At 37.5% G+C, this 13153-nt stretch overlaps 1 protein-coding gene across 1 annotated transcript; it reads right to left on the bottom strand.

Annotated features, from left to right (window-relative positions):
• Window positions 1–150: 150 nt before the first annotated feature.
• On the bottom strand, window positions 151–4554 carry LOC139736268 (uncharacterized). Its single transcript, XM_071646998.1, has 3 exons — window positions 4113–4554; window positions 2120–3017; window positions 151–181 (listed from the first exon to the last, which is right to left on the bottom strand). The coding sequence occupies exons 1-3, from the start codon at window positions 4552–4554 to the stop codon at window positions 151–153; spliced, it is 1371 nt and encodes a 456-aa protein (XP_071503099.1).
• Window positions 4555–13153: the final 8599 nt, after the last annotated feature.

Genomic DNA, 13153 nt, shown 5'->3' with positions numbered 1-13153 from the left:
AGATACCATTGGAGTAGAGGTGTGTACAGTAGAATGTTCTGGCCAAACATACTACCAATTAAGCTACGCCTAGGAGTGTTCATGATGTCATGTTCCTTGGCGTAGGATCCCATCACGTCCCCGATATCTTCTCTAGATATGTCTACATTCTTAAAAATTGGGCACATTTCTGAAAAGTGTTCTGTAAGATGATCAGGCACATGGATATCACACTGAACGAACCCAAAGAGAGCACCATGTTGAATAGCAGAGAGAAGATTCTCTTGGGTCAACCCATGACGGTATTTAGGAGGAGGAAACCTTTCCGTGAGAAAAGCGCTTAGTTTGGGATCAGTTTTGCGCATTTGTTTATACTCACATTCCCAAATGGAAATGTACTCATAACCCAGACTTTGTACGTATCGCCGTTTTTCCTCGGTCTTTTCCAGCAATTCCTCCATAGTTTTTCCCAGTTTGGTATTCTTTGTCTGACCCTTATTGAGATGACAAGGATGTCCATGGAAGTAGCATCCATGAAATTCAAATACTTGTTTGGTTTCGGCACAAAAGCCATCCACGGGAAGTTGTAGATGTCCGATTTTCTTTTCAGAATGGTTACCGGCATGTCGAATGGGAATTTGTCGACAAAAACTTTCGTATTCTAACCACTCTTGGGCGATCGGATGCCTATTTTCTGGCTTAAAGTTATTCTCGATACGTCGTCTTACATAGTGGCCTGTTGGCATTCTTTGCATAATTGCGTGTAGATACAACGCATTTGCATCAAAACCAACTATCTTTTTACATGGCTTACCCCCACGAATTTTTGTTACGTTACGCTCATGATACCTATGAAAAATGATAGACGGACCTCCCACCAAATTATCACGGAATGTGTAATAGAGATCCTTGTCTTTCTCCGAGATCAAGCTAAAGTGTGCCTCTGGGCTACATTTTATCAGATACTTCATGGTAAGTCCAGGAACTGAAATACCGTCTTTGAACAGATCGATTTTGAGATTTATATAGAACTCACGCATCTTCTCCACAGCTTCAATGAAAGGTGTAACGTCGAGATTATTGTACCATATCAAATAATCTCTCAGGCAAGACATCTTATTTTCTTTCCAGATGCGCTGACAGTATTCATACTGCTCTCTTGAAAAGGAGGTATGGTTGAGATTATCCCTGAAAGCTTCAATAGGGGGAAGTTCAGATTCATTCAGTTTATCGAGGCAATCTACCCAGCCATGAGGAAAGTAACCTTTCCCCTGTTCGCAGTCATATGCCTTTAGAAATGCTGCGTACGAAAATCCAGGGGCAAGAAAATTTGAAATATCTAAGAACTGGAGATGCTGCGACTTCAGAGCCATGTGATTATGGTTTCGCTTTATCACAAAGTCGACCGAATCATACTTTAAAAGCGAAGGATAGAGAAATTGTTTAATTGCATTAATGTCATACCTCCCCGAATTAAACCCAACCACAGGCAGTTCTTCGATGTGATTGACAAACCGTTGTTTTAGTCTCATGAGATGGGTTGCTTTCTTAGGCTTGTCTTTGTTTTTCGTTTGCGAGGTTTCAAATTCTTGTATTTTTAGATCTAATTTTTCTGTGACGTCCTTGTAGAAAGACTGAAGCAAAGAATAAGAACGACGACTGATTTCTAACATATACATCACAGTGTCATCGATTAGTTTTTTGTGAGTCTCCATCGGACATTTGACAAAATGGTTCCGTGTACCCGGGAACATTTGAGTTAACGCTTACACTCATCGGAATATGTCTAGAGCTATATTGTAATTTGTCAGTGGGGGTATCATTCAGGTCGTTGCCGTTTTCTATCTTTTCTAGGTAAGACTCCATGTCGAAGGTAGCAAAATAAGGAAAGTATCTGCGGTCTTCTTCAACCAAAATCCCTTCATCAGCCAACTCTTCCCATATTGTAAAGGGGTTGTGAAATGTAGCTCTTCCCTTAGGGAAAATATGCTTAGTTGCTTTAGAAGTACACATTTTTTCGTGTCGATGAAGTGACTTTCGAGTTTTCCAAAGTTTGCCACATGTGTGGCATTGGAAATTTTGGCAATATTGTTCAATATCTGTGATGAAGCTGAAATGATTTTCGTATAGATTTACATACATAGTATCTGGAAATTTGTCCAGTCCCCGTCGGACGAGTTTAGCGGCTACTGTTACATTATCATTGTCTGCCAGTTTCTTTTCACATTCTGTCACATCTACATCATCACTACATTGTACTGGTTGTAACTCGTACACCATAATATTGATCTTAAAGAACTCTTCCACTTTACTCAAATGACCGAGTCTAACGCCTGAAAACTCTGAGGTGGAAACATGAGGTAGGCCTGTATACTGTTTCAGCAATTTTTTGGCCTTGGTTTCAAGACATCGGGGATCTACCCCTCGGAAAAGAGCTAGACATCTAAAAAGACACAAGTTATCGTCATATACCCGACCATCTCTATGGCTGTTGGCTAAAGAAACAATGGACTTGTTATTTAGTATGTAAAGTGGGAGATCAATTCCAGTACCTATCGGATGATCTTTGATACAAAACACGTAGAACGTCACATTCGTGATATGCTGAACCACCCATTTGGAATTTGGGCGAAGTGTTCGAGCATATTCCAGCACATCTTCTTTGAGAAATTCATCCAAAAACTTTTGGAATGATGTTTCGTCTGAAATGAGAGCGGGTTCATTGAAAAGTCTGTTATTTCTACTGGCATAATAATAGCGACACTCGTTTGTTTCATTGTTACACAATACAAAACCATAAGACGCATTGATCTTAAATACGGTAGACTGTTGTTCGAACACTTTTTGCGCTTTTTCTCGAAGAATTTCGTTGTTAAGGTTTGGAAGATGAAAGTTGTAAAAGCGATGAACTCTGCCAAACGACTCTCTATCTTGAATGTCAAGCCAATGTTCCCTGTACACTTGGGCGGCGCAGCTTTCAGGATCGATGTGCGGAGGAACGTTGATAACTGGTATCAAGTCAGCCCGGTCGCGACGTCCTGAAAATTAAGTACATTAATTGGTACACAGTATTTGTTTCTTAAATTGAAGCCTCATGTACTGTACGTGTACACTGTAGCACATATATCGCGGCATTACGCTTTAAATAGGAATATATTCTGGAAAGGAAATACATGTACGTATATTTTGCAGTTTAAATTGAGTTAAGAAGTTAATATTGTGCGCCTACGACAATTCACTCTTCATTGATTCAACTATAAACTTGAATGGATCTGTGTTAAACAACTATGAACGAAACAGCAAGTAAAAACATCACAATGATGCATGTAACCATGCTTTAAAAAAAAAACAACGATGCAGGGAAGGTCTACTGTTATTTCAATTATTTTATTCATTACTTTTTGTATTTTTGTTACGATCTGAAGTCACACTCAAGCATACATGTGTGTTGTCTCTTCCACGCTTCAAAGAAGTATCTGTTTTCTCTATGTTTGTACTTTAAACCACGTGAGAACTGACGAGGTCTTGTAAGAAACAAACTCATTAAACTAATTTTATCGTGAAAGTGTATACTAGATGACATTTATAGATATGTAACATTCATGGAGCATTCTATGTTTCAACGTTGAAAGACATTTTGATAGTATTACATGAATCTTAGCGAAATTCTGGCTATAAGACACATGAATATCGCGTCAGTACATTTTGAAGGAACTGAAAAATTCTAGAAAAAAAAAATAACACACATAATCACACACACACAATACCATACACACATCAATGAACGCTAAAATAAAATATTGACATGCGATGTTAACTACACTTATTCAATGTAAAAAAAAAAAGAAGAAAAAATATATACTGTATCTAGATATATTTTACGCCGATCTCTGATGTTGGTAGCTTGGGCTCTATTCACATAGTATAGAGATATTCATTTTTTTTTTCTCCGTGCTGACTGGTACTCATATCGATATCACACGGTGGGAATATAAGATAAACTTAATAAGTATTTGAAATTCATTTGTTATCGATGTGATGGCAAAATTCAAAATCTATTTTAACAGATTTGTATAGCTTCTTTATTACCCCTTCATCACAGTCATTGTTTTAAGTTTAATAATTATACCTACTTTTTGCTTGGTTTCCTTGTTGTTCAAGTGCTCGCTTTTTGGGTGTTTTTTGAAGAGTCCGGGGTCGGTGGGAATCCAGATGTTTCATAAATTTCTCACGTTGATAATATGTCCGTCCACACGTATGACACAAAAAGGTTTCTTTCAGGCGATGCGTTTTCACGTGTTCATCAAGATGCTTCTGTTCTATGAATTGTGCATCACACTGTGAGCAAGTTAGACGCTGGTCTTCACCATTTGTTTTAACGTTATTCGGATCTTGGTGGGTTTTCATGTGTCGTTTGAGACTATCTGGCCGACTGAAACCTTTTCCACACAAATCACACACGTGCAATACTCTCTGTCCTTGATGAAATACACGATGGTGGCGCAACAAATTCTTTTTCTCTGTGAAATCTGCGCTGCAAAACTCACAACTAAATCTGCGACAGTCGTCTTCCATGGTGGCTTTAGTATTCTATTACTGTAAGAACATCGGGCCGGTGTAATCAACAAAGATTACACAACATGAGTAGAAACACACTTCTTTCTTGAACTTCCAGAGGTCCACGCTCCACAGCTGCCAAAGCTCGAATGAACCTCGTCTCGAGTAAAGGAAGATTATAACTCCCGCCCCACATTACGCAGAGTGGTAATTTCCTACGGTTACGTAATACTGCCACGCTTGAATGATTTCTGGCCTCTGTACACAGATCCCCCACTGCGTTATGTATTAACAGGCACTTCCAAACCTTCAATGGCCAACCAAAACACTGTATATAGGACCCCATACCTTTATGAAAATGACTGGTAGTCTTGCTCACGTATTGTAGTCACGCTGTTAGTTAAATGATAGTCTCATGCACGCTCAAGTAAAATACTTGAAGTTGTGAATACACAAAAACTTTTTCACAACATTTGCGAGCTTCACTTAACTGTCTTACATTTAAACACTGTCGAATTAATGCAAAGCTTAATATACAAGGATTATTGAAGTGGAAACTGTAATACAACCTGAATTACACGCACGTTAGAAAAAAAAAAAAAGAATGGTCGGTAAACAAAGCTATCATAAACCAAAGATCTATCGCAGGAAAAACACAACTCAGCAGAAAGAAAACCTCGCAGATCATATATCGCAACGCACAGGTAGCAACTAAAATTGCTTACACATAAAACACAAATGAATGCGAGAAATGCAAATACATTCTCATTCGCGAACAAAATCATTCTTCATATTATCGTGCACGATGTAAACGTCCGCAAAATTAAATGAAGAAAACGGGCTAATGTTTCAAGAAAAAAAAAAAAAAAACTTCTTCGTTTTCGGTGTAGTATATCAAACCGACCAAACTACAAAAAACAAACCACGAAATGAAAATAACCACCTCTTAACAAAAATCTCGACTACGAATAAATGCGTCAATCCCATGCTTTTGTCGGGGAATACAACGAGAGTTATCTATCTGATATCATAACTCGATAATAACAGACATGTATAATCATCTCTACTGTTTATTCAGCTTGGTACGATACAATGATGAATTCCCTCAAGCTCTAGCGTTTAGTTCTGTTTTGCTCTATTTAGGTGATACGCTTTTAGCGTATCACCTATTGTGTTTGTCAAAATCTTCCTTTCTTTCTTTTTAGGTGATACGCTATCAGCGTATCACCTATTGTGATTGTCAAAATCTCTCTTTATTTCTTTTTATTCTTCTTTCTTTCTGGACAATTTTGTGTCATCAATATCTCAAGAATGACATTACGGAATAACATGACATTTTCAGGGAACATGTCTCATGACAATATCTAGCCACAATAAGGTTTTCATGACAGTAACATATCTATGACGTCGTCTAGGCGCCATTTTGTGATTTTTGGACCATGTTACATGATCGATCATAACTTCATAACTAAAGGTCATTTCTGTATCATTTTTTGTGGACATAAAGTTCAGGTCACGTTCTATCTTACTTCTTTTGATGCTAATTACCTAGGACATCATTAAGTGCGCGTAAGCGCGCGTCAAAATTTTAAAAGGCTCAAAACAACTTTCCAATGGGAAATCTCGAAGTTTCAGACAATTTTATGCGTTTCAAACAATTTTGCGCGTGCGCGTCCGTCCGCGCATTTTCGCGCGCACAGCGCGTCAGCAACATGAAAATACACTTTTTTTGACAGATTTGGATTCCTGATACTTTGAGCAACAATATCCATTGATTTCTAATCGATTCCTACAAATAACAAAGCAATGCACTTGCGTCAAAGTTCAAATTTCGCGTGCGCGTCTATGTGCAAATATAGTGAAAAAACATGTCTTTGTTTATTTCGCCATAGCTCTTTAAAACGTCAGGTGACCCTATGTTTTTATTGCATATTACAAAAGCATATAAATTGGACATGACGTTTCAAGTATCATTATTTCCATAATTACATTATGACGTCATCATATCGTCATCTGAAATCAAAAAAGTGGAATTAATTTTTTTGAGGTACTGTTTCTGACATTCATTTGCTCGTATCTCTGTTGTTTAAGCTCAATATTATCCCAAATTCAGATATGTTGTACTTTGAACATTTGCCTTTCAAGTCCATGTCATGGTTTTGAAATTTGATGACGTCATCATGCTTTAAATTGTGTTTAAAGGTAAAGACGCAAAATCGGACAAGTTTACGTGTTATGTCTATGGGAGGTGATTTTTTTAGAAACCATGCATTGACTTGACAACGTTTAAGCACCTTTATGTCAGCTGATTTTGCTTCATTTCCTCTGAAACTTATTTATGTTGTAGCTGTGACAATAAGCTGCAGTAATCATGCATTTTATTCTTTGAAATCTCCTCATGAGGTTGACAATTTTGCAATTTAAAACTGAAAATGAGAATGGAATGCGGACCAAACGATTCCTGATTCATCTTTCACGTACATAAGCTTACGTTCCTCTAATTTTCTCGTCGAGACGTATGGTCGAGTGGTTAGAGGCGTCGTCTTAGAAACGTGAGGTTGCACACGTACGGGTTCGATCCTCACAAGAGCACGAAAGAAAATAATATATTTTTTTTACTTTTTTTCTTCAATAGAGTACTACACCTTCGTCCATGTAGAAATCACGTTTGCATGTAAACACACCTATACGCACACACTCACACAGTATACCTTTGTTTTGCGTTGGAGACTGCATTACTTCGACTGCTGCAAAATTATAGTTTTGCAGGTTGGGCTTTTCAAACTGATATAGTATACTGTCACAACATGAAATTTGTTCATATTAATTCAGTAACACAATGTAGTCGTGGTTACTTTGTGCTGATTTATACATGTAACAAGCTATACATTGTAAAAAAGGTATTCAGTCTTCTGTATTGATGATTATTTGTCAATTAGTGGTTTTTGTGGAGTTTCAGATAGTGATAAAAAGTATGGATGATAAGTGCAGCGATAATTCCTATAGTTAGTTCAAAGCTGTGTTACAGATGTTTGATACATACATTTAGCATTGTGTGTGTGTATATACGTGTGTATACAGGTTGGCCATATGACACATGCTAGACAATTACTCTTAATTGATTAGCAAACGTGATCAGCTATGGAACTGAATATGGTACTAATGTATGATGTTAATGATTCTGATTAAACTGTGACGAGTTTAAAGGGATAGCGTAACTGTGTGTAAAAATAAGGCAATTATAAGGATATTTTAGGGCAATTTGATAACCATGCCTATAATAATTTCATACAGGTACTAATGCCTGCCTCATATTCAAATGATAGATCGTCATGTCAATAGCAAACTGACAACGTACGATGAATGTGTTATATATTGAACAACTGTCTTTCAAGTCCATAACGTTCCCCATATTTTCCCGTCGAGACGTGTCGCCGAGTGGTTAAAGGCGACGTCTCAGAGACGTGAGGTTGCGGGTTCGAACCCCACAAGATCACGAAACAAAATGATTAGCTACTTTACTGTTTTTTTTTCTTCAATTTTGTATTACATATTCGTCCATGTAGAAATCACGTTCGTATATAAACGCACCTATACACACACACAGACACACACACACGCCATATCCCTCTTTTTTGTGTGTTGGAGACCACATTGCTTCGACTGCAGCAACATTTTGCAGGTTGACTTTGTCAAACCGATCATAGTATGTAATGACGACGACTGAGGTGTTGTACTTTGAACAATTTTCTTTCAAGACCATGTCATTGTTTTGTAATTTGATGACGTCATTACACTGAAAATTGTGATTAAAGGCAAGGTATCAAAACCAGCCGATTATAGGTTTTATGTCTGCGGGACGTATTTTTCCCAAGTTGCCAGAAATGGCATAGCGACCTCAGTCGTTACAAGGCCGCTTTTCCGTCTAGCAATGCAATAGATGTTCACACGGCCACGTTAGTTGAGTGGGCATTGACTTTCCCCCCGTTATATCTATACATTGTTGTTGTTTTTTTGTCTTACCATTTCCGTGGATGACCCGTGGTCGAGTGGTTACAGATACGGTTTCGCATGCACGCTCAATATAACTTCAAGGTGCCTATATCACATTCTTTTCTTTGTCGATCACAGATGACTGTCATCTCATGACCACAAGCGTATCACCTAACTCGTCCTCAATGTGACGAGTTTTCATGTCTCGTTTTATTCTTCTTTCTTTCTGCCACATTTTGTGTCGTCAATATCTCAACAATGACATTACGGAATAACATAACATTTTCAGTCAACATGTCTCATAACAATATCTAGCCACAATAAGGTTTTCATGACAGTAACATATCTATGACGTCATCTAGGCGCCATTTTGTGATTTTCGGACCTTGTCACATGATCGATCATAACTTCATAACTAGATATCATTTCTGTATCATTTTCGGTGGACATAAAGTTCAGGTCAGGCTCTATCTTACGTTTTAACGCTAGTTACCCAGGTCATCATTACGCGCGCGTTTGCGCGCGTCAAAATTTTAAAAGGCTCAAAACGACTTCCCAATGGGAAATCTCGAAGTTTCAGACAATTCTAAGCGTTTCAAACATTTTCTCGCGTGCGCGTCCGTCCGCGCAATTTCGCGCGCAGAGGGCGTAACCAACATGAAAATGCAATTTTTTGACTGATTTGGATTTCTGATACTTTGAGTAACAATATCCATTGATTTCCGATCGATTTTGACCTATAACAAAGGAATGCACTGGCGTCAAAGTTGAAATTCCGCGCGCGCGTCTTTCTGCAAATATAGTGAAAAAACATGTTTTTGTTTATGTCGCCATAGCTCTTTAAATCGTCCATTGACCCTATATTTCTATTGCATATTACAAAAGCATATGAATTGGAAATAACGTTTCAAGTACCAATATTGCCAGGAAAACTCATGACGTCATCATATCATCATCTGAAATCAAAAAAGTGGAATTAATTTTTTTGAGGTACTCTTTCTGACATTCATTTACTCGTATCTCTATTGTTTAAGCTTAATATCACCCCAAATTCAGATATGTTTTACTTTGAACATTTACCTTTCAAGTCCATGTCATGGTTTTGAAATTTGATGACGTCATCATACTTTAAATTGTGATTAAAGGTAAAGACACAAAATCGGACAAGTTTACGTGTTATGTCTATGGGAGGTGATTTTTTTAAAAACCATACATTGACTTGACAACGTTTAAGCACCTTTATCTCAGATGATTTTGCTTCATTTCCTCTGAAAATTAAGTATGTTGTAGCTGTGACAATAAGCTGCAGTAATCATGCATTTTATTCTTTGAAATCTCCTCATCAGGTTGACAATTTTGCAATTTAAAACTGAAAATGAGAATGGAATGCGGACGAAACGATTCCTGATTCATCTTTCACGTACATAAGTTTACGTTCCTCTAATTTTCTCGTCGAGACGTATGGCCGAGTGGTTAGAGGTGTCGTCACAGGAACGTGAGGTTGCACACGTACGGGTTCGAACCTCACAAGAGCACGAAAGAAAATAATTTTTTTTTAACTTTTTTTCTTCAATGGAGTACTACACCTTCGTCCATGTAGAAGTCACGTTCGCATGTAAACACACCTATACGCACACACTCACACAGTATCCCTTTGTTTATCGTTGGAGACTGCATTGCTTCGACTGCTGCAAAATATTGCAGGCTGGGCTTTTCAAGCTGATCATGGTATATTGTAACAAAATGAAATTTGTTCATATCAATTCAGTAACACAATGTAGTCGTGGTTACTTTGTGCTGATTTTATACATGTAAGAAGCTATACATTGTAAAAAAGGGTATTTGAATTGTTCCTTTAAGTCAGTCTTCTGTATTGATGATTACTTGTCAATTAGTGGTTTTTGTGGAGTTTCAGATAATGATAAAAAGTATGTATGATAAGTGCAGCGATACTTTCTACAGTTAGTTCAAAGTTGTGTTACAGAGGTTTGATACATACATTTAGCATTGTGTTTGTGTGTCCACGTGTGTATACAGGTTGGCCATATGGCACATTCTAGACAATAAATCTTAATTAATTAGCAAACGCGATCAGCTATGGAACTGAATATGGTACTAATGTATGATGTTCATGATTCTCATTAAACTGTGACGAGTTTAAAGAGATAGCTTAACTGTGTGTAAAAATAAAGCAATAATAAGGAAATTTTAAGGGAATTTGATAACCATGCCTATAATAATTTCATACAGGTACTAATAGCTGCCTCATAATCATGTGATTGATCGTCATGTCAATAGCAAACTGACAACGTACGATTAATATATTATACATTAAACAACTGTCTTTCAAATCCATATCGATGTTTTCTAGTTTGATGACGTCATCATACTTTAAATTGTGATAAAAGTAAAGATACAAAATCGGACAAGTTTACGTGTTATGTCTATGGGAGGTAATTTTTTTTTAAACCATGCATTGACTTGACAACGTTTAAGCACCTCTATCTCAGCTGATTTTGCTTCATTTCCTCTGAAACTTTAGTATGTTGTAGCTGAGACAATAAGCTGCAGTAATCATGCATTTTATCCTTTGAAATCTCCTCATCAGATTGACAATTTTGCAGTTTAAAACTGAAAATGAAAATGGAATGTGGACAAAACGATTCCTCATGTATCTTTCACATACATAAGTTTACGTTCCCCATATTTTCTCGTCGAGACGTATGGCCGAGTGGATAAAGGCGACGTCTCAGAGACGTTGCGGGTTGCGGGTTGCGGGTTGGAACCCCACAAGATCACGAAACAAAATACATACTAGCTATTTTACTTTTTTTTCTTCAATTTTGTATTACATATTCGTCCATGTAGAAATCACGTACGTATATAAACGCACCTATACACACACACAGACACACACACACACGCCATATCCCTCTTTTTTGTGTGTTGGAGACCACATTGCTTCGACTGCAGCACAATTTTGCAGGTTGACTTTGTCAAACCGATCATAGTATGTAATGACGACGACTGAGGTGTTGTACTTTGAACAATTGTCTTTCAAGACGATGTCATTGTGTTGTAATTTGATGACGTCATTACACTGAAAATTGTGATTAAAGGCAAGGTATCAAAACCAGCCGATTATAGGTTTTATGTCTGCGGGACGTATTTTTCCCAAGTTGCCAGAAATGGCATAGCGACCTCAGTCGTTACAAGGCCGCTTTTCCGTCTAGCAATGCAATAGATGTTCACACGGCCACGTTGGTTGAGTGGGCATTGACTTTCCCCCTGTTATATCTATACATTGTTTTTTTTTTTTGTCTTACCATTTCCGTGGATGACCCGTGGCCGAGTGGTTACAGAAACGGTTTCGCATGTACGCTCAATATAACTTCAAGGTGCCTATATCACATTCTTTTCTTTGTCGATCACAGATGACTGTCATCTGATGACCACAAGCGTATCACCTAACTCGTCCTCAATGTGACGAGTTTTCATGTCTCGTTATTCTTCTTTCTTTCTGGCACATTTTGTGTCGTGAATATCTCAACATTGACATGACGGAATAACATGACATTTTCAGTCAACATGTCTCATGACAATATCTAGCCACAATAAGGTTTTCATGACAGTAACATATCTATGACGTCATCTAGGCGCCATTTTGTGATTTTCGGACCGTGTTACATGATCGATCATAACTTCATAACTAAAGGTCATTTCTGTATCATTTTCGTTGGACATAAAGTTCAGGTCACGCTCTATCTTACTTTTTAATGCTAATTACCTAGGACATCATTACGCGCGCATTAGCGCGCGTCAAAGTTTTTAAATGCTTAAAACAACTTCCCAATGGGAAATCTCGAAGTTTCAGACAATTTTAAGCGTTTCGCGCGTTCGCGTCCGTCCGCGCATTTCCGCGCGCAGTGCGCGTAAGCAACATGAAAATGCACATTTTTTGACAGATTTGGATTCCTGATACATTAAGTAACAATATCCATTGATTTTCGATCAATTTCGACCTATAACAAAGGAATGCGCTGGCGTCAAAGTTGAAATTTCGTGTGCGCGTCTATGTGGAAATATAGCGAAAAACATGTCTTTGTTTATTTCGCCATAGCTCTTTCAAACGTCAGGTGACCCTATGTTTTTATTGCATATTACAAAAGCATATGAATTGGAAATAACGTTTCAAGTACCAATATTTCCCTAAATACATTATGACGTCATCATATCATCATCTGAAATAAAAAAAGTGGAATTAATTTTTTTGAGGTACTGTTTCTGACATTCATTTGCTCGTATCTCTCTTGTTTAAGCTCAATATTATCGCAAATTCAGATATGTTGTACTTTGAACATTTGCCTTTCAAGTCCAAATCATGGTTTTGAAATTTGATGACGTCATCATACCTTAAATTGTGATTAAAGGTAAAGATGCTAAATCGGACAAGTTTACGTGTTATGTCTATGGGAGGTGATTTTCTTTTAAACCATGCATTGACTTAACAACGTTTAAGCACCTTTATCTCAGCTGATTTTGCTTCATTTCCTCTGAAACTTAAGTATGTTGTAGCTGAGACAATAAGCTGCAGTAACCATGCATTTTATTTTTTGAAATCTCT

This window comes from Diadema antillarum, unplaced genomic scaffold (genome assembly GCF_040938485.1).
Source record: "Diadema antillarum isolate AM-2024a unplaced genomic scaffold, OU_Dant_1.0 seq00000635_RagTag, whole genome shotgun sequence".
Classification (NCBI taxonomy): Eukaryota; Metazoa; Echinodermata; class Echinoidea; order Diadematoida; family Diadematidae; genus Diadema; species Diadema antillarum.
Note: the sequence above shows the minus strand (reverse complement) of the source record. Positions and strands in the feature narration are given on the sequence as shown.